This window comes from Vulpes vulpes, chromosome 1, assembly GCF_048418805.1.
Source record: "Vulpes vulpes isolate BD-2025 chromosome 1, VulVul3, whole genome shotgun sequence".
In the NCBI taxonomy this organism is placed as follows: domain Eukaryota; kingdom Metazoa; phylum Chordata; class Mammalia; order Carnivora; family Canidae; genus Vulpes; species Vulpes vulpes.
In genome coordinates, this window is record NC_132780.1 from 92,813,035 (window position 1) to 92,835,171 (window position 22,137).

At 42.7% G+C, this 22,137-nt stretch overlaps 1 protein-coding gene and 1 pseudogene across 2 annotated transcripts; one reads left to right on the forward strand and one right to left on the reverse strand.

Moving 5' to 3' along the window:
• Positions 1-1,621: 1,621 nt before the first annotated feature.
• MTFR2 (mitochondrial fission regulator 2) lies at positions 1,622-15,559 on the forward strand. 2 transcript variants are annotated; one of them, XM_025997879.2, is made up of 7 exons: positions 1,622-1,965; positions 2,576-2,692; positions 8,397-8,501; positions 8,988-9,100; positions 10,463-10,698; positions 12,081-12,438; positions 15,159-15,559. In XM_025997879.2, exons 2-7 carry the CDS (start codon positions 2,630-2,632, stop codon positions 15,364-15,366), a joined length of 1,083 nt encoding a protein of 360 aa, XP_025853664.1. In that variant the 5' UTR covers positions 1,622-1,965; positions 2,576-2,629; the 3' UTR covers positions 15,367-15,559. The 2 variants fall into 2 exon arrangements, with proteins under 2 accessions (XP_025853664.1, XP_025853663.1); XM_025997878.2 differs by lacking the exon at positions 1,622-1,965 and having other exon boundaries at positions 2,522-2,692.
• LOC112919370 (large ribosomal subunit protein eL32-like) lies at positions 7,471-8,341 on the reverse strand (annotated as a pseudogene).
• Positions 15,560-22,137: the final 6,578 nt, after the last annotated feature.

A 22,137-nucleotide genomic window follows, 5' to 3' on the forward strand; every position in this document is an offset into this window, starting at 1 on the left:
TGAAGACAGTGCTAAACCACTGAGCCACCTGAGCTGCCTGACCGGGGCCCATCTTTCTACCAAAATCAGAATTGAATGTGAAGGGGAGGGGTGAAGGCAGCTTTAGTGCTTGTTCCTATTCTGATGTTCTCAAGGGAAGTGTTCTGGCCTTAATTAGGTGCTGTTTGATAAGACTGGAAAGGGAAGAGGTTACAAGATCATGATTTATTTACTTAACGAGGGCAAAAGGGAAGAACAAGGAACTTGAGAAAATTGCAATTTACTGATTGCATGTAGGATTGTAATCTAATTGCCTTCTACTTACACAGTGTCCAACAGCCTTCTCCTAATTTCATCCTTTAATCTAGTTTGGACCATAGAGGTAGTCTGCCAATTGTAGTTAAAAGTCATTTCTGGTGTCTGTTTTCCCTCATCTCCTATCCAGTTACTTTATTCAACCAAGTATTGATTGCCCATTGTATATACTAGCCACTCTTCTGAGTGTTTTGTTACTTTTTTTTTTTTTTTAAGTAAGCTCTACACCAAGGCAGAGGCCCAACTCATTCATGACCTTTCATGAGATGAGGACTTGCATGCCCCACTAAGCCAGACCCGCGCTGCCATACATAGGTATTTCTAAAGCGCTATAGAAACCACATGGGTCTAAAAGTAACTTGTGGAGTTTACATTCTAGTTTTGGCGATAGGGGGGAGCATGGATATACATGGCAATAAGTGCCGAGAGAGATATTATTTTAAAAAGGTATCTCCGGGAGAGCCTAACGTCTCCACCAGGATGCAGGGCAAGGACCTTACCGGTCTTCCCCATTTTGTGTTCCTTGTGTGCCTGGCACATTTAACAGACATTCAGTGTTGAATAAATGTGGGCCATAGAGAAATTAGTTTAAAAATACTGCCCTGGGCGCAATTGACTGAATTTTACGTCACTTCATTGCATTCCTCCCTGAAATACATAAAAAAGGGAAGCTTTTATGAAGCCAGTAATCCCAGGTCAGAATTTTAGAAATTGAATATCCTCCCCGGATCAGGGGATACCCTCAGCTTCCCTTTTGGTATCCTCTGGCTGGGCCCAGTTAATGTGTGGCACCTATCTGGTAGCCTCGATAGCCAGGAGCGTTTGGGTAGTGAACGTTCTAAGTACTGGGAAGCTACGGCTTCCCCGAGGCCTGCTTATTAGCTTCTGCTAGTCCCGTAAGCACGTAATAGATGTTCGTTGAATGCAACGATCAAACGGTAAGATAGCGACCCCACGGCAAGAGGACTTGGGAGAGCGGCCCCGCTTAGGGTCTGGGTGGAAGGGACGATACACTTTCTCTGCGAACTGGCACGAACTCCGGACTGACCGCTTGGCTCAAAACCCGTAAGGGCTCGTAAGCGCCGGAAGGTCTACGCGCAGCTCAGCCTGGAGGAACCGAAGGACGCGTCTTGCGCGTGCGTCGCCATCACCTCGCGCGCCCCGCCCCGCCCCGCCCACCAGCTGCTTCTGGGCTTCTATTGGCTGCCTCGCGGGAGGACCGCCCTCCAGAAGATGACGGGAAAAATCCCAGTAGCCCGTCCTAAAGACCGTAACTAGCCTGACGTCATTCCGCAGCCAATCACAGGCAGCGGTTTTCAGGCTTGCCCAATGAGGTCGGGCACGGGGTTGGCCCGCGGAGTTTGATTTTCGTCCAGGAACGCGGAAGCTGGCGTCAGTCCTGGGGGCCAGCGGCAGGGTGGGTGGGAAGCGCGAGTTGGGGGCCGCGCCCGCTGCGGAAGCCCCCGGGTTGAGTGAGGGGGCTCCAGTGCCCGGCCCCTGGTCGGTGGGGGCGTCGTTACCGTCTGTGGGCTGCAAACAGGCGCGTGGGCAGACACGGGCTGACGTCCGGAGGCTCCTGTGCCGGACGAGCGCACTACCAGCTTCGTAGACTGCGGACTCGAGGCAGCTTGATGTTCCGGTGGTTGGCTGCAGGCTCGACTTCGGAGGAGGGTGAGCAAGGCGATCACGCTGGGTTAGGAGAGACCCTGAGGAGGCTTGCGGCCCAAGCGAGTGGCACGGCGGGGCGCTAGTCTCGGCCTCTTACTCACTAGTTGGTGACTAAGCACATCGTATATCTGGGGTTCATATTCCTTATCTCGTAAACGAACGAGGAGGATGGATGGTGCCCCGATCGTGTGAGAGGAAGAGCTGCTGTTCACTTGTTAGAAGCCTTGAGCCGGCCCTCTGCCTCCTTTTCTTTCAAGGCTGAGCCGAACTCCCTCGCCACAGCCCAGAGCTTTCAGGAGAGCGGGGACCTCGCGGTCGCAACTAACCTAAAAGGCTTTCCTGCCAACTGCCCATCTCTTGTTGGTTGAGATTCATTAATGAAGGCTTAAACATCCTATGAACTTTTAATGCAATTTAACTGGTGAATTGAAGTTTCCCTTACCAGCCCTTCCCCCTCATCTTTGACTTCCTTCAAAATACTACTGGCCAAAAGAAATTAGTTGATGGTGTAATGTGGAACGAAGGGATTCCTCCAGGTTACTTAATACAGTTTTGTGGCAGTCATTTTATGCTTTTGTTGAGAGTAATATTTTCTGAATTATTTTTCCTGAAGGTACCAAGACACTGAGAATGTTTCCCTGAATTCGCTTATGTATTTGTTTCATCAATGTCACTCATATGGAATATCTTAAGAGAAATGCTGGAATATTTTGGTGTTCCCATAGATCAGGTAAATGTCTTTTAATGGATTTGAATCAACCTATTGTATTTGTTGTTGGGTCTTATTTGGAAAATGATCTATATGTAAACATTTAAGGTGAGGTTGTTCCTCCTTTTGGGTATAACAAAGGGTGAGTTTGCAATAGAATACCTTTGGTAGTTTGAGCTAAAAAAAGGATAAGATTAGGAGCACCTGCTGGCTCAGTTGGTAGAGCATGCGACTCTTGCTTGACCTCTGGCTTGTGAGTCCCAGCCCCATGTTGGAGGTAGAGTTTACTTAAAAAAAAAAAAAAGGTAAGATTATTAGGAACTTATTTACCAGATAGGTCAAATGTGAGCAAAAGGTGCAAATGCAGCAAAATATAGATATGACCTTCATAGATAAAAAATATTTTAATTAGCTAGTGGTTTTATTTAATGTAATTTAAGTTTGGTATTTGGATATATAATGGCAAGTTATAGCTCAACAAATTCAGAATAAATCTTGACAGAGGATGACATAGGTCTGAAAATTATAAGCAAATCCAGTTTTCTCTATTTAGGGAGCATTACTACTTCTAAGACAATATGCTTGGTTCTGCAAGTGATACAGAGTAGCGGTACATGGTTCTTGTATTCATGATGCTTATAATATGAGATAACTATAATACAAGATTGAATATAAGAAAGAGGATAGTTGGGTTTACAGAATGGGCAAATCATTGCTGTTGTGAGTTAGAAGAGAATAATAGTCAAGGATTCTTTCAAGATTTTAAGCAAAAGTAAGCTGAAGAGTGGTTATAAATTCTAAATAGGCAATTATTATATTATAAATATTATTATAAATGGGCAATTCAGTATAGGAACTAGTTTGGAGAGATAGGATGAGCTAGCTGTGCTGTTGGATTATATACAAATATCCAGCAGATAGATAAATGGTTCTAGAATGTAGGAAAAAGAGATTCAAATTTGGAGTTGTCTACATTCTTTTGATATTTGAATTCATGGACTTTGATGACGTAATGGAAGGTGTTGTTGGATGTTACGGATGCATTTTGAATTTCAGAAATAATGGGATCGAAGATAATGGCCACTGAGTAATAGTTGAGGATTTGCTTATTGTTAAATTACTGAAGCCTTTAGGGGTTTCTATAGGTGGAGAGTGGCAGCTGCCTTGTATTTTGAAGAATGATTGAAGAAGGGAGGTAGCATCAGCACCTTCTTTTGAAAAGTTTTTGAAAAGAGGTCAAGAGTGACCATCAAATTGAAATTTTGCTCATTCATTTGGGGAATATAAAAAATAGTGACAGGGAGTAAAGGGGAAAGGAGAAAAAATGAGTGGGAAATATCAGAAAGGGAGACAGGACATGAGAGACTCCTAACTCTGGGAAACGAACTAGGGGTGGGGGAAGGGGTGGTGGGCAGGGGGTGGGGGCGACTGGGTGACGGACACTGAGCCCCCTCACTGGATGGGATGAGCACTGGGTATTATTCTATATGTTGGCTAATTGAACACCAATAAAAATAAATTTACAAAAAAAAAGAAATTTTGTTTTCTTGCCAATGTTAGAGATAACTTCATGTTTGCAAGCATTGGGGAAGAACCTCATAGGCAAGACAAAAATTTAAGATTCAAATGAAATAGCAAGTGATAGTTGGGCAAGGAATATAAATAAATAAGACTTGGAAAGAAGATGGATAGGTTGAGTAGGATAAAAGTGAGAGATGGTGGAGAGGTTTTGAATGAAGAGAAATGAAAGTTGAGGTATGTCAAATTGGCATTCTTGGTTTTCTCAGTTAAGGGTAAAGTCAGGGCCACTGGCAGGTAACAGAAATGGTGGTATTGGAGATTTCAGAGATTGGAGATTTCTTTTTTTAAAGATTTTATTTATCTATTCATGAGAGACACAGAAAGAGAGAGAGATGCAGAGACATAGACAGAGGGAGAAGCAGGCTCCATGCAGGGAGCTCAATGTGGGACTCGATCCCAGAGCCCGGAATCACACCCTGAACCGAAGGCAGATGCTCAACCCCTGAGCCACCCAGGGGCCCGAGACTGGCTATTGTTTTGGGCAACACAGTAGAGAACAAAACATGTTCTGACGGGGTTGCAGGATACCTGTGCAGAATACCCCACTCAAGTCAGCATGGATTTGTAGTCTTTTGAAATATGTGCTTTCTTTTCTCCTGCTAAGAGTAATTTGGGTAGTTTATCCATTAGTAATATGAGAACACGTGATATCTGAAGGATGAGTAGTTTTTGAGTGGTAATGTGCATTTCACTGAAACAGTTAACTTGAAATTCTCTGCTTGGTAGGATAAGCACATCAGTAAAGTAAAAATCGGGGCCCTGGATCAAGAATAGAAGGAGGAGAAAGCATCAGGATGGTGAAGATGGTCAATGGCAATGAAGGGATGAGAGAGACAGAGAGTTTGTCAGGGTGGAACTTGTGGAGTAAGGCAGGAAGGTACCATCCAAGTTAACCAAGACATGGGTGGCTATTTATGTACAGTGAGTAGCCCTCACTGCAGCAAAACCTCTAGGCCTGTAGGAAGAGTGCATATGAGTAGTCTAGAGAACACTTTAAATATAACTGCTCAGGCAGGGAGAAATTCTAGTGTTAGTAGGTCCATGATCTGTATACGTTAGGCTTGTGCTAGTCAGTATTGTAGCCACTGGCCAGATATCATCTTGAAATGTCAGAATTAAGATCTACCATAGGTGTGAAATGTATGATGGGTTTTGAAGACCTAGTATGAAAATAAGAATGTAAAATAATGCCATCATTTAAAAAATATTGATTGCATGTTGAAATAACAATATATATATTGAGTATTGAATTAAATAAAGTATATTAAGAAAATTAATTTTACCTGTCTCTACCTTTTCAGATGTAGCTACTAGAAAATTTATTTTACATATGTGGTTTGTGTTTCATTTCTTTTGGAAACCACCTTACAAGGTGATACTAGTATACCTGTGGTTTACAAGTACTAACTACCCTGTAGATTTGAAAAGCAACACAGACCTGTCTCTGCCCGTAAAGATTGCTGCAATCTAATGGAGCAAAGAGAAAACTGCAAATGAAACAAAGTTATATGTAGTCAGGTGTCCTATTGTATGGTACTCCTTTGGAACTAAGTTTAGGAATTCAGAGCCTAGGCAGCTCCTGAGAGCAGAGAAAATGAAATGTGTAGAGGAATGTGAATTTGGCTTTAAAAGACAGGTGAGCAGGGACGCCTGGGTGGCTCAGTGGTTGAGTGTCTGTCTGCCTTTGGCTCAGGGCGTGACCCTGGAGTCCCAGGATCGAGTCCCACATTGGGCTCCTTGCACAGAGCCTGCTTCTCCTTTTGCCTGTGTCTCTGTCTGTCTCTGTGTCTCTCATGAATAAATAAATAAAATCTTAAAAAAAAAAAAAAAAAACCCAAAAGGTGAGAAAAGCTGGTGCCAGGGCTTAAGTTAGAACAGAGCCCTCTGGACACATGGGTTAGTGCTTAGGAGTTAGAGGAATATCGGTTTGTTTTTGAGATGATGAGGGAAATCCCTTAATCCAAAAGAACTTGTGTTCTTGTTAATGAATAGTGAGTGGATAATTCAGTCAGATAGATAAAACAGGGCCAGGTGGCAGAGGACCTTTAAGGGTGAGCGGAGAATGAATACAGAACTCATGGAGGACGTCTTGGAGACTGAGATAGCAGAACTGCTGGATGGTTGTGAGGCTAGTTGATGGAATCAGTATGGAATGCTAGACTTAGGGGTTTGGATGTGATCAGATACATTTAAAACTCTTACTATTTAAAAACAGAGAAATGGCATTCTGTGTGCTGATAGTTTCTGGATTTTCCTCGCTAGCCCTAGTTTTTCTCAACTAGTCAAATGGCTTCCATTTTCACCTATCCTATATTCTGTCTGCTGATGATTCCCAAATCCATCTAAATCCCAGATTTTTTCCCCTTGAGTTCTAGAACTATATATCCATCTGCTTATTGGGTGGGTATTTCTAAAAAGATGCTGATAGGATGCTATCTATTTCTGTTTCTTGTGATAAACTTTGTCCTTGTTATAGGATCTTAGGAAAAATGAAAAGTCCAAGTTTTAATGCTTTTTTTTTTTTTTAAGATTTTATTTATTCATACATGAGAGACACAGAGAGAGAGAGAGGCAGAGACACAGGCAGAGGGAGAAGCAGGCTCCGTGCAAGGAGCCCAACATGGGACTTGATCCTGGACTCCAGAATCACGCCCCGGGGTGGAAGGCAGGCGCTAAACCGTTAAGCCACCCAGAGATCCCAGTTTTAATGCTTTTTAAAGAGAGAAGGTCTTTTCTTTATGTTGAAATCTCTGCCAAGAGCAGAAATGTTACATCATATTTTGGGGGGAGGTTCTTTTGGGAATAGTTTGAATCTGTCTGGAAAAGGCCGAGCCAAAAGACAGAGTGGTATTTGATTATAGTAGCACATTTCATTTCTATCATCTTTTTAAGAATTGCTTTCTAGCAGATATATTGCACTGTAAGTAAAGAATTCTTAAATTGTCTAGTGCCTGATTAATTTATTCCCCTCTTTATCTCACCTTTAAAGGGAATTACATGAGTTTACTCTCTACTGCCTCATTACTTGAGAAACTGAAATTGTCCACTTTTAATTGGGCCAAAAGATATGTTTAGCTGGGAGGAGGGGAGGCAGCGTTTCTGAATAAAGTTCCCAAAGGTATTTTGCCATTATCAGAAATAGGACAAATAGGAATTTGTGGTGCTTTCTTAAAAGAAATTTCTTCCTGGAATATTATATAGATTAACTCCCATCCCTTTTAAAAAAAAGTGTTTTTTTGTAGTTTTATGGTTTTATTGACACAAATGACATGCACATAAGCTGTGTCTTCTGTTTCTTCGCTACGCAGCCTGGCATTGGGATTGGTGACTCTGATGGCCAGCCGGGCTGCTCTTTCCACAATGGCTTTGCAGTTCTTGGAGGATACATTGTGAACAATCTCTGCACAATAAGATTTGTTGCACACCAGAAGCACTTCAAGCTCCTAGACATTGTGGACTAGGAACTTCCGGAGGCCACTGAGCAGCATGTGCTTTGTTTTCTTGTTGCTCCCATAACCAATGCTGGGCATCAAGATCTGGCCCTTGAATCTTCAGTGTACCCTATTGTCAATGCCTCTGGGTTTCTGCCAGTTCTGCTTAATTTTGACATATCAGTCTGACTGGTGCCGGATGAACTTCTTGGTCCTCTTTTTAACAATCTTGGGCTTCACCAGAGGTCTGAGGGCAGCTGTGTTGCCCAGCAATAGATGGCTGCCACCTCCACAGGCAGCGCCAAGGAAGAGCCCTTTTTTTAAAAATTAAAGACAAATATGAATAAAGTTTAATCTTTGAAGGAAATACTTTGAGTATTTCACTCTCTATTTTCTCTTTCAAAATAAGAATTAGTGGGACACGTGGGTGGCTCAGCAGTTGAGCGTCTGCCTTCAGCTCAGGTGGTGATCCCAGGATCCTGGGATTGAGTCCTGCGTCGGGCTTCCTGCATGGAGCCTGCTTCTCCCTCTGCCTGTGTCTCTGTCTCTCTCTCTCTGTGTGTGTCTCATGAATAAGTAAAATCTTTTAAAAAAAACAAAACAAAACAAAACAAAAAAACAAAATAAGAGTGCATCTTTTACATCTGCTTTTCTTCATAGATAAACATGTTTTAACAGAGTACTTTTTAAACAACATTCTATGTTGTAAATAGGTTTTGCAGATTAGAGAAAATAAAGACTATGGATCAGCTCGAAGTATTGTTCGTATCATCGGGAAAATTCTTCCTCTAGAACCTTGTCCCAGGCCTAATTTTGAGGTAAGTCTGTCAACATGCATTGTTTATGCATAAAATAATCGTAGGTACTCCTAGAGATAGAGTAGAACAGAAGAAGAAGAAATGTTTCCTGCAAGCCAAAAAACCTTTAGCTTATTCATGGAAACAAGTAATTTCTTATATGTTTTTGTGTTTACTTCTTTAAGTAATTATATTCACAGTTGGGCAGGTCCAAAGCAACACCTGAATACCTTATTTTATTCTTCTGGTTTGTGTTTTATGATAGATGACATTAACCAGGGTAGAGAATATTGCTATAGACTTTAAGAACAACATTTTCCTCAGTATTGCTTTTTGCTAACAGGTGCATGTTTTTGTATTGAATATCCTTTTTCCTTTTCACCCTTGGATTTTTAATTTATATAATCTTAATGGATGTGCACGTGTCCTACTCCTGCCCCCGACTCCTGCAGGGCTCTGACATTTTCTTTTTCTTTCTTTTTTTTTTTTTTGCCTTTTTTCCTTTAGTGGATCCCACTGTTGAACTCTGTAGACTCTGGTAACTGTGGATCTGTAGTTCCATCTTTTGCTGATACTTTGTGTGTGGCAAATGATGAAGAAGCCAGTTATTTCAGATTTCGGTAATTTTATATACTTAACTGTGGAAAATGGGTATGGGCTGTAATCTGAATTCTTGTACATGTTGCATTTTGATCATACTAATTGAGCCTTTTGTCTCTACTGCCCTGTGTCTTACTAATTAATATTTTCCTAATATGGATGACTGGGTGTCTCTCACATTTATTTCCCATTTCTCATAATGTAGGCCTAGGAAGGAATGATATTAAAAGGATGTCAGAATCAGTATGTCCATTTTTAGAAGAAAGGTGTTTCCCACACTGGATACTATATTTATTTATTTACTTAAAATATATAACCAAAACTTATATTTACTATGTGCCAGGCAATGATGTTAAATATATTTTTAAATTAGGAAATACTACTGCTTGGGAGTACCAACTTATGTGTTAGTATTAAGCTCTAATAAGCTCTAAGCACAAAAAGAGTCAATTACTCAAATATTCTGGTTAAATTTATTATGTGTCAGACTAGTTTATCTATTTATTTTTTACTTTTTTTTTTTAAAGATTTTATTTATTTATTCATATGAGAGAGAGAGAGAGAGACGCAGAGAAACAGGCAGAGGGAGAAGCAGGCTCCATGCAGGGAGCCTGATGTGGGACTCGATCCCAGGTCTCCAGGATCAGGCCCTGGGCTGAAGGCAGCGCTAAACCGCTGAGCACCCGGGCTGCCCTAGTTTATCTATTTAAAAGAAGTTAGAATGCCATAAACTTACTCCTAACATAAAACTTTATATTAGGCCCTGTAGTACCTTGTTTTCAGGATATGTAGAATTTCTAAGTGAATCAATTTTATTTCTTTTTTTTTTTAATTTTATTTCTAAATAAATCAGTTTGTACTGTGTTTAAACCTAATAGGTAGAACAGTTAGAGGATAATTTTTTTTTAAAGATTTTATTTATTTATTCATGAGAGACCCAAAGAGAGAGGCAGAGGCATAGGCAGAGGGAGAAGCAGGCTCCTGTGGGGAACCTGATACGGGATTCAATCCCAGGACTCCAGGATCATGACCTGAGCTGAAGGCAGGTGCTCAACCACCGAGCCACCCAGGTGCCCCCAGGATAATTATTTTTGTTTAATGGTCAAAAAGCAAGATTTCTTCCTTTATTCACTTACCACTTATTGGTGGCCGTAAAGGCAACCGTTGTGTTCTAATATTGAAAATACAAAGTTACATAAGATGTGCTTGTCTCAGCCAATGGAGAGACAATTGTGGGATAAAGAGAGGTACTCTGATTTTTGGTTTTGTGTCTTTATTCCTCTTTGACTGAAAGAATTTATTTCTCTTGGAAAATTTCTCTCCATTTCTCTCTCTCTCCCTCTCTCTGACCATCACTGTCTACTTCCTCCTTCCATCCACAGAAATAATATATGGAAACATGAAGAAGAACAGAAAACTGAATTTTTCCATTCTTTGCAACCAGTCTGGAATCCACTGTCACCTGCTCTCAGACAGAGTAAACAAATGAAAAATGATGGGTCTGTAGGTGAAGCTGCCTTTAAAAAGATAGCTGCCCTGGAAGAGGAGCTCACTTTTCTCCGCACCCAGATTGCTGCAATCGTGGGGAGGCGGGGACCCAAAACCAGTGTACATGAGAGTGAGTCGCTTGCCCTTGTTTGTTTCAGATGGTTCACAGTGCTCAGTGCTTGGTGCTCAGTGCTTGGTGCTGGGCTGGCAGTTCCGTCTGTGCTTTTCCCAAGGGGAGTGTCTATGCGAATGCATCTTGTGAATGACGTTCCATAAATCTAGGAAGTCGGGATGTGAAATTACTATGCATGGTTTTTATTTAGAATAAATTAAGACACATTTGTGATGAGGCGGAAGGCTTTGGTTCCAGCTATACAACTGAAGATTGTGCTTTTTTATTAAAAAGGCTGTGGTTGTTTTTTAAGATATTTATTTATTTATTTATTTGAGAGAGAGAGAGAGAGTGAGAGATAGCTCCAGCAAGGGGGGAAAGAGGGAGAAGCAGACTCCCCTGCTGAGCAGAGAGCCCTCCAGGGGGCTGGGATCTTGACCTGAGCAGAAGGCTGAGGCTTAACCCACCTAGCCCCGCAGGCACCCCCAAAAGACTGTTTTCTAAGGAAGCTTTTCTATCTCTTCAGAAAAGCATTGCAGTTTATGACAAAAGATGTATTGATTTGAAAGAAGAGTGTAAATTTGAGGCTTTGTGTATTTGTAGTTTGAAGTTATTACTACTGTCCTTCAAATTCAGGTTGAATAATGTGTCCAGATGATCCTTTTCTAAATTTTTAGAGATATGACTTGTTTTACATAATACACACATAATATATACATGCATCTATACATATCCTTATACACACACATAATTCATATACATGGAATGTTTATATAGTATATTTATATATAAAATATTATATAATACATATTAATAAAAATAGCAATTTGAGATATACACACATACATTTTTTTTTTTAGCAGTCATGTTAAAGAGCACAAGTCTTTTGGGAACAAATCTGTTGTGGAAAAGTTAAATACTCAGTACCCATCCTAGGCTCTTGCCTAGGAAATAATTTGTTTCTACAGTGTCATCATAAAGAGAATATGCCAGTTTGAGTATTTCTAGCTACAAGTTGTTGATTATGCTTTAGTTTTTTTTTTTTTTAATAGAGGATGAAATTCAGATTATATGTTAATTACTGAAAAAACACTTTCTATTTTCTTTTTATTTTTTTTTTATTTTTTATTTTTTTCTATTTTTTTAAAAGACATTGTCACCCTTCCTCCCTTTAAAGGCCTATACAGACAATCCTAATTGGATTAAAATTAAGTTTATTCTTCGGTTTGACTCATAAAAAAAAATTACTAAGCAGATGGGATTGCTTCTCTTTCCTGGCCACCATATCATTATTTTAGTAGCCTTACAGAAATTGTTCCTGTTTTGGTTCTCTAGTTAGTGTTATGTGTTATGTTGAAGAGAACTTTGCATGATTTTTCAACAGACTGCTTTGTTTTTAGGCTTCTTTGACTTAAATGACGAGCCTAGCAGTTTGGGACAACAGCCATCACCAGGGACTGCTGAACTGGGTGCCCAGCCGGATCCATTTTCGAGTTCAATGCTTTTCCCTCCTCCTCCGCCTCCTCCTCCACTGCCCCCTCAGCTTTTTTCTCCACAGCCTCTGTGTTCTCTCACACAGTCAGGGTTGAAAAATACATGTGACTCGGATAATGCAGCCAATGAAATGAAAAAACAGCACCCAGGTGACAACAGTAAGACCAATTACAGTCGTTCCAAAAACCAGGAAAATCAAGATGTTCCAAACATGTTGGATGTTCTAAAGGACTTGAATAAGGTTAAGCTTCGGGCTATTGAACGGTATGTTAGCATAACTTGAGAAATGAACCAAAATTCTATTAATGATGTTTGTTTCGTTTTGTTTTAAGATTTTACTTATTTATTCATGAGAGACACAGAAAGAGAGGCAGAGACACAGGGAGAGGAAGAAGTGGGCTCCAGCTAGGAGCCCATGTGGGATTCGATCTGGGGACCCTGGGATCACGCCTTGAGCCAAAGGCAGATGCTCAACTGCTGAGCCACCCAGGTGTCCCTTCACTATGCTTTTAGTAGGATTTCCCAGAGAGCTGCCGTGTTCATCTGAAAGTCCTTCAGTGAGGTTTTTAGTGAGAAAGTAAATATATTTTCCATGTAATAGTGTTAGGGAAGATACATCATTTCATTATTAATGAGGTTATGATTTGATCCTTGTATGAGGCACCTGGTACAGAGTAAAATGTGGCTAGATGTGCACACTTGTTCCAGCAAGAGGGCTGACTGGTATCATTGGGCCCAGTCAGTGTCACATGGTGACTCTGTTACCATGACTTGAGACACAGCAAGGAGGCCAGTAGACTCTCCCCTCCACCCCCAAACTCTTATTTTTCTACAGCTAACCTTGTATTATACATTACTGCAGAATCAGATGAGACTTCCTCCATCTTTACAGAATCACTATTCATATTCTCTGCCTTCTATCTTGTCACTGTGAATGAAATTGTTCATGTCCAGGTTCTCCCCTGGGTCACTGGTTCCCCTTCTATTACCTTCTCAAGGATTATACTTAAAACTATCCCTTGTGTCTTCTACATCATCAAATTGTCCTTCTCTATTTTCCTTACACCTGATTATTTCTTATCTTCAAAACACATTATATCCCCAGCCATTGTTTCTCTGCTCCTCTTCCTGGTATAAATTCTTGTCAATTGTTTGTTTGCATCTCTCACTGTCCTCTTCTACCAGCTGTCATATGGTCTCTGTCCCTGTCACTCCTCTGAAAACTGCCATTTGTCAAGGTCACCAGTGACTCTCTGGCTAAATTAAACCCAGTGGTCAATTCTTATTCCTCTTACCTGATGTCTTGGCAGTATTTGATACAGTTTGTGGTTCCCTCCTCCTTGGAACACTCTTTGGTTTCAAGGAAATCACACTTGGTTTTCCTCCAACTTCACCGTCCACTCTTTATTCCTTTGCTTACTCTTTGTTCTGGGCCTGGTCTCTGCATGTCGGCATGTGCGAAGCCCAGGTCTCAGCCCCTTTGCTTCTATATCCACATTGTTTCCTTTGGTGATCTCACCGAGTCCTATGGCTGTGCACACCAGTGATACACTAATGACCTTCACCCTTATTTTTCTATCCCTGATCTCTCTCCTCCGCACCCCATGCCTACCTGACGCATTGCCTGCCTGACATCCTTTGCCTGTCTCACAGTTGTCTCAGGCTTCACCTGTCCAAAACAGAAGTGTTCCTTCCTACCTGTCCACTTCCTCCACCTTGAAAACCTGTTCTGCTGCAAGTCTTAGGCATCTCAGTAAATGGCAGCACCATCACCCAGTTCATCACCCAGTTGTCTGTTGAGTCCAGACATCTAGAATCATCCTTTTCCTTCTCATTTTTTTTTTCTATCAACATACAGCTCAAATGTATGTACCCTCATGATCTAGCTGCCACCGCCAGTCTAAGCCACCATCTTTAGCTTGGATTTGCAGTAGCCTTCTAATTCGTCTCTCGGTGTCCTTGCTTCCTTATCTTTTCTCCATATAGTAATCAGGGTGATCCTTTAAAAATTGAAGTCCAGGGGCATTTGGCTGGTTTAGTTGGTGGAGCATACGACTTAATCTTGGGATTGTAAATTCAATCCCCATGCTGAGTGTCGAGATTACTTAAAAATAGATCTTTGAAAACGAAAGAATAAAATTTGAAGTCCGATCTGTCCATTTCCTGCTTAAAACCCTTTTGGGGGTTTTCCATTGTGCTTAGAACATAATCCAGACACCTATTGTGGCTTCTTTAGTGACCCCAGGATCCAGCCCTTGCTTCTCTCTCTGACTTCATGTCCTACTTCCCATGTCACTTTGTGCATTCCAGCTGTACCGTTTTTTTCTTTTTTCTCACACATGCCAAACTCCTTCCTGTTTGTTAATACTGACACCAACTCTGAGTCATCTATAAGAGGATGCAACCTCTTTACTTTTCCCGGTCATCTCACCTAAGGTCCTGTTGTCCCAATCACTGTCACATTACCTACTTAATTTTATTCTTAGCATGCATTGCTCTCTGCAGTGATCTCACTTGGTCATTGATTTCCTGTCACCAGAATGTTCCATGAGGTTAGGATACGGCTCTACTCTCAAAGTGTAAAATGGAGCCTGGCATAATAGTAGGCATTAAGTGAAGACTGAATGAATGATTAGCCAGTGGTTTACTTTTCATGAATTTGATAGTCCCCTTAAAGGTTCTTAAATATTTCTTTAAGTATTCTGCTGGAAAATTGGAAAATTAAAAATAAAGATCTTCGATCCCCAAGATATTTGATAATCTCAGCTCATAACGAAGTTGTGGTGGAGTCCTACCCCCATGGTTTCTTGGTTTTCTGATTCCTAGTTCATTGTGCCTTCAGATTCCTTATTCTTCATCTAAAATTTTCACTCTCTTGAAGAATAATTAGATTGTAATATATTATGCTTATATTTCTGGTATGTTTGTCAACAAGGAACATAAATTGCACAAGAGTTTAATTTAAAAAAAAATTTTTTAAATAGGTCACCTGGTGGTAAACCCATTCATAAGCGGAAAAGACAAGATTCACATTGGGATCCAGTGTCTTTAATATCCCATGCACTTAAGGAGAAGTTTGCTTTCCAAGAAGATGATTCCTTTGAGAAAGAAAATAGGTCGTGGGAATCTTCTCCATTTTCTAGTCCAGAAACTTCAAGAGTGAGCTATAATAATGTGAAGTTAATGTTTTGATTTTTTTTTTTAAAGTGTATTGTTCATGATATATCTTTGCCTTCAAGTTCTCTTAAAGTACCTGTGCAGAACGGGCTATACAGTTGTTGCTGGTACCGCTAATGTTTCTGTTGTTTCTGTTAACTTTCACACATTCCTTTTTGCTTTTGACTTACTATGAAGTTTTTTGAAATAAAACACTTAATTTGAAAAATACTTGTGCATGATGAGTTTGTAAAGGTTTATCCTGGACAGGGGCTAACGTGGTGTTGCTGTCTGCAGTTGGAAGGGATGTCTGAAAGTTGGAGGGGCCAGAGAAGGATGGTGACAAATTCAACCTCAACGGTTAAATGAATATTCCCAGTATTTTTCTCAAATATAAAGACTGGATTATTTAGTTAAATAGAATGTGAACAGCGCTTTTAAAAAAGCAAGTGAGATTGCAACGATCTTCAATGACAATGCTTCTTGGTTGTTTAGAAGGACACACAACTCTTGAGATTACCTTTTATTTGAAGTCTCTTTTCTTTAATTTAATTTTCTTTAATTTCACTTTACTTTGGGGGTGGTTTTGGCATCTCACAGCTGACCTGAGGTAGTAGCACATACGAATAAGCCTTGGGAGCAAGAGGACCGAGAAAGAGGGAGGCGTGTAACATGAATTGCATGGCATAGGGGAACAGTCAGCAGAGGAGGAGATGGGACAACAATGAAGCAGGGAGCCAACTCCAAGGGAGGAACAGCCCCACTCACCTGCCAGCATCTGTAGTCTCCGAGTACTCTCAGCTGCGTGCGCAGCCTCTGATGTTAATCTTGTTGACTCTTGAAATTCCTAACTCGAAGAAGGCAAAAAAGGATAGTTTTTACTTTAGAATCTTTACCATTAGAAGGCACAGATGTGCCTAAAAAGAAATGTTTAACATTTGTGTAGAAATATATAACACGCAGTACCTTTTTGCTCACCTCGTTTGATCTTCTCAGCAATATCCTAAAAATAAATAAGAAAAATAAGTCCATATTACCTGTCTCACGCCTGAGGAAGTGGGCCTCAGCGCTGACGGAATCTGCCTGGAACCCCACATCTCATTGGGAGAGCAGTGACTGGAGCTTGGTTTATTAAAATGTTAGGATGTCTGAAAACCTTCGGTTAGGTAAGTTGCTTGTGAGGGACATACTCCCAATGATGGTAGATGAATGGGGGAGTTACTATGTAGTAACTATGTAGTTAGTTACTACCTAAGCAGGTTGTCTTACACTGCTCACTCCTCAGCATTTTATCTCCAACCAACCACAAGCACTTTAGAGAAAGAATCCTTTCTTTTTGTGTATTGTAAGGCACCGTGCTTAAGACTGGACACACGAGGACTCAAGTTGTAGCTGACTGGGAGCTCAGCCAGTTTGTGTCTTCAGCCTGGCCATGATGCCTGACACACAGTCTCAGAGACCTATTTATTGTTGACTGAATTAAACCTTCAGGGGTTGTTAGGTCGTTGTGTTAAATTCTTTTACATGAGCATCATTTCTGGGTAAACCTTTTGCTTTATTTCAGTTTGGGCGTCACATTTCACAGGACAATGAACTGCTAGACATTGCTGCTAGAAACATCGGGGTGCAGGTGTCCCGGCGTTTCATTGCATCTGTATCTTTGGGGCAAATCCCCAACAGTGCAATTGCTGGGTCATAGGGCAGGTCTATTTTTAACTCTTTGAGGAACCTCCACACAGTTTTCCAGAGTGGCTGCACCAGTTCACATTCCCACCAACAGTGCAAGAGGGTTCCCTTTTCTCCGCATCCTCTCCAACATTTGTGGTTTCCTGCCTTGTTAATGTTCCCCATTCTCACTGGTGTCAGGTGGTATCTCATTGTGGTTTTGATTTGTATTTCCCTGATGGCAAGTGATGCGGAGCATTTTCTCATGTGCTTGTTGGCCATGTCTATGTCTTCCTCTGTGAGATTTCTGTTCATGTCTTTTGCCCATTTCATGATTGGATTGTTTGTTTCTTTGCTGTTGAGTTTAATAAGTTCTTTGTAGATCTTGGAAACTAGCCCTTTATCTGACACGTCATTTGCAAATATCTTCTCCCATCCTGTAGGTTGTCTTTTAGTTTTGTTGACTGTATCCTTTGCTGTACAAAAGCTTCTTATCTTGATGAAATCCCAATAGTTCATTTTTGCTTTTGTTTCTTTTGCCTTCGTGGATGTATCTTGCAAGAAGTTACTGTGGCTGAGTTCAAAAAAGGTGTTGCCTGTGTTCTCCTCTAGGATTTTGATGGAACCATGTCTCACATTTAGATCTTTCATCCATTTTGAGTTTATCTTTGTGTATGGTGAAAGAGAGGGGTCTAGTTTCATTCTTCTGCATGTTTTGCCCATATTCTAATGTCACGTGGGAATTTACATGTTCCCCTAGATCCTTCAGCCTCTGTGACCATCTGGATGGACTCAGCACCCACCTGTTTTGCCAGATTCTTCCCCTTTCAGAAAAGCCAACAGTTTTTTTTTGTTGCTGTGCTAGATTCGGTTGCCTGGCTTGCCTTCATTCCCCACCCTTGTCTCCCCAGCCACCTTCCTTGGCCACCCTTGCTGCCATGGCCAAGCAGCAGCCATCTTGTGACCATGAGGATTTTCTGGGTTTTCTGTGACTTGAGCTGTCAGCATTCATAAGACACAGCACGGGTGGCAGTGTAGCTTCGGTACCTGCCCGTTACTCCTTCTGTGTAGTTTTCTGATACTCCTTACCTGGTTCTCAACTCTGTTCTTGCTGTTGTTCCTGCCGCTCCTGTATATCCTCTCCCCACACCTGCCTTTTCTCCTCCATTGTCCTCGTCATTAGAGGTTTCCTCCATCTGAAATAATGGCTTTTTAACCCCCAAGGAAGTCTTGCATTTTCAGTTTTATAGCTTCCTTTTTCAAAAGTGCATAACGAACAATCCCTCTTCAACAACCGGAAGATGCCATCCTTGGCCAAGTAAAGTATGTTTCTTGACAGACTTCAAGCTGATTGTATGGGGGGCTTTTCTGTTTAAGTTAGAATGAGTTTCCTGCCTTTTCAGCACCAAGACACATGGGGATTGAGCTGGCCTCGGGCTCCCCTCTGTTTAGAAGCATGACTTCTGGTGCCCTGGGAGATGCGACCACATGCCCTGAAATTCTTCAGGGAGCCTCCCAAAGAGCCAGTGTCCGGGCGACTGTGGGGTTTACCATGGAGCTCCCGAGGCTTAGGGACTCCGTGGGGGCCTTCAGCAACCTGTAGCGCATGGTCTAACACTAAATGTTACGTATTCTCCCACCCGCCCTAGAAGAGACCCCTCTCTTCACCTCAGATGCCTTCAACGAGGTTGCTTTCTTCCCGATTGGCGGCTAGTTAGTCCCTATAAACTAAGGCCTCTCTGAGCAAGGGTATTTGAAGAAAGATTTTAATATGGAAAATGAAGAGCAAGTATTGGTTTTATAATAGAGACCACAGGAAGTTAATGCTCAGAGTCTTGACTATTTGAGACGTGTCTAGGAGGCCAGTGGTGGTTGCACACTAGGTGAGGGGAGAGGCTTCCTAAGGGTGTGCTCTAGAATCTGTGGCCCCAAATAGAAAGTATGGGACCATGTGGGTAGGGGGTACCCAAGAGCCTTGCTTTTATAGGGACAATATATTTGTGTTTTAATTATGAAATTTAAATAGGAATTAGGTTGATGGGGAGATGCAGCCATTTATATGATAGCAATGGGGAAAGAGGATTTTTTTTTTTTTTAAAGATTTTATTGATTTCTTCATGAGAGACACAGAGGCAGAGACATACGCAGAGGGAGAAGCAGGCTCCCTATGGGGAGCCCGATGCTGGACTCGATCCCAGATCCGGGATCACACCCTGAGCTGAGGGCAGATGCTCAACCGCAGAGCCACCCAGGCGTCCTGGGGAAAGAGGAGTTTTAAATAGGTTTTGCTGGATATTAAACGCAGACGCTCCTTAGATTGGAGAGGCTGAGTAAGCAATTGGGTTTGATTCAAACGGAAAACAAAAACACTGGGCAGGGAAAAAAAAAAAAAAAAAAACACTGGGCAGGGGAACGAAGTGTAGGATTTTTGTATCAAAAAAAGGGCTGTTGCGAGAGCCCTGGGAAGCGGCCCCTGAGTTTCCCGTGCAGGAAGCTGTCCTGGGGCTGCTCTGGGCAAGACCCTGCAGGGATGGTGTGCAGGGGGGCCGGAGGGGCAGGAGGAGCAGGGGGGGGCAGGAGGGGCGGTGGGGGGGAAGAGGAGAGGGCCAGGGGTGCCAGAGGGGCAGGAGGGGGCAGCGGGGGCAGAAGGGGCAGGGAGGAAGGAGGGGAGAAGCGGGGGCAGGGGGAGCAGGAGGGGCAGGGGGGCAGAGGGCAGGGGAGTCAGGAGGAGGGCGGGGGGGGGGCAGTAGGGGGGCAGGGGTCCAGAGGGGCAGGGGGGTGGGGGAGGACAGGAGGGGCAGGGAGGCAGGAGGGGGACAGGGGAGCAAGGGGGCAGGGGAGCAAGGGGGCAGGGGGGCCGGAGGGGGCTCTGAGCCCTGACATCCTCACTGGCTTGGTGCTTATCCTTACTTTCAAGGAAATATTTGCATTTTAAAATTCGGGGAGTAGGGGTGAGATAGCCTGTCTGTCCCCAAAGATCCACCGCCCTTCTGTCCTCCGGGTTTCTGTGTCGGGAACCTGTGGTTGGTCAGTCACCGCTTTGGCCTTTTCATGGATATTACTTCTGTTGACAAGGAGCCAGAGGCATTAAGCAGTTATCACATCTCATGGTTTGGGGGCCAATGGAAGGAGTGCTGGAAATGTGCCAGGAAAACCTCCTTATCTGGGGGTCGAGCTCCCCAGCTGGCAAATGAAGTGGCTAAGTGGAGTGTGCCAAGGTCCAGTACACATGTTCACATTCTGTGACTTACTTGCTGCTGGGGAAAAGAGACAGAATGGTAGCCCAATGTGGCTGCCAGTTTCATTTCTGCACTCCTGTGCTAAATATTCTTACCTGGGGGACGTGGTCCTGAGTTAGACTGGGTGGGGAGGTGGCCTGTGGATCACTGGGAACTTCTGTTACCCTGGAGTGGGAGTGGGCTGTAACTTACCTATTAAGTGAGGGCAGTGGCTTTCATGTTTAGGGGCACTTGTCATCATCTATCAGCTCCTGTTCTTAGTGATCCCATATATTGATTCGTTTAGTCCTTGTAACAGCACTGGCCACTATGGTTATCCTCATTTTGTAGATGAGGAGCTAGCTGCAGAGCCTAAGTAACCCTCCATGGTTTTCTCGTCTGTAAGTGTCCCAGCTGGAATTTATTTGAGCCTAAGCAGATGTTTTTAACGTGTTTTCACATGTTTTTAACCCCTAGGCAACACTACCCATCTTGTAAATTTGTTCACCTATTATTTAGAGTTTGCCTTACTCCAGAAAGTATTTAAGGCATTGGACGAGAACATGCAGTCAGGCCAGGGCACCTGGTTGGCTCAGTCAATTGAGCTCCAGCCTTGGGCTCAGGTCATGATCCCGGGCTCCCTGGTCACCGGAGAGCCTGCTTCTCCCTCTTCCTCTGCTGCTTCCTCTGCTCATGCTCTCTCTCTCTCTCTCTCTCTCTCTGGGTCAAATGAATACATAAAATCTTAAAAAAAAAAAAAAAAAAAGGTAGGATAACGTAACCAGAAACTCAGGAAAAAAACCTTCAGGCTGCAGTTTTCCATATTCACCACAAGAGGGCAGTATAAGCCCGGAGAGCGCGCAGGCTGATATTAAACCTGCTACCGCCACACTCGGGTATCAGATTTTTGAAAAGTTATGGACAAAACGAAATTAGATTTAGTATCATTTGCAAAAGAAGATTTATTTAAAGGATGTTTGATGAGTTCTAAATGGCCATGTCTTTGAGATGACTGATGTCATAAGGCTAATTAACTCTTTTCCCAACAAAGAATATTCTATAAAATTCAACGATAAAAACACGAGATAATATTGCTTAATTGTTAAGCTTAAAAACTGCAGTGAGATTTTTTTTTTTAAGTTTTGCAGTTTGAGTACAGCTATTGTTTCACTACCAGAGGAAAGCTCAAGGTTTATTATAAATAATAGGATCACAGTTTGGGCTTGTTCCGGTCCAGATTGGTATTTTAACACGGTGGAATCTATAATGTACCCCATAAGCGGCGCTGGCAAGTACTGTCATGGTCTAAAAGATGCTCCTGCTTTCATTTTTCCCTCCCTCCTGTGTTAGTCCTACATCTTCCTGCAGTTGAGATGAGCTGTGTCAGGAGCCCCTCGAGAGAGGGGTACGCGGATGCTGTTGCGCGGGGGGGCGCGCGGCGCTCAGGAGGATGCGCCCCGAGTGGGGTGGCGCCGTCTGTCCCACCTGATTCTTGGCCTTTCGCTAGGTCTCTGCCCGGCGCCCCCAGGCTTTAACGGCTCTTCAGTTGGTCCCCCGTGGGCAGGTTTCCAGCCTCCCCTGCGGCTGCTGGCCAGGGGGACTGTGCTAATGCTTCCTCCATTGGCTCCTGGCGCTGCCTGCCTATGACGGGTAATGATGGCACCCACCGTAGCTCAACTCGTTTTGGAAACCTACTTTGTTCTGGCCACTGCACTAGGCACCTTACACACAGTAGTTTAAGTCATACTCCCTTCTTACAGATGGAGAAACTGAGGAAGAGGGACCTTACCCAAGGTCATACTACTCTGTGAAGCCAGGATTCAAACTCGGGGTTCCAGAGTCTCAGCCCTTGACTCATAAGCCAGCCCCTCCCCACGGATATCAACACCACCTTATCTGACTTCCAGAAGCAACATGCAGCTTC

What these genes read in the sequence shown, in the direction of transcription:
- MTFR2 (XM_025997879.2), top strand. Translation starts at nt 2,630, where the DNA reads ATGTCACTCATATGGAATATCTTAAGAGAAATGCTGGAATATTTTGGT. An exon ending in CAAAACCAGTGTACATGAGA is followed by an intron (nt 10,699 to 12,080) that starts GTGAGTCGCTTG and finishes CTTTGTTTTTAG; the next exon opens with GCTTCTTTGACTTAAATGAC. An exon ending in AAGCTTCGGGCTATTGAACG is followed by an intron (nt 12,439 to 15,158) that starts GTATGTTAGCAT and finishes TTTTTTAAATAG; the next exon opens with GTCACCTGGTGGTAAACCCA.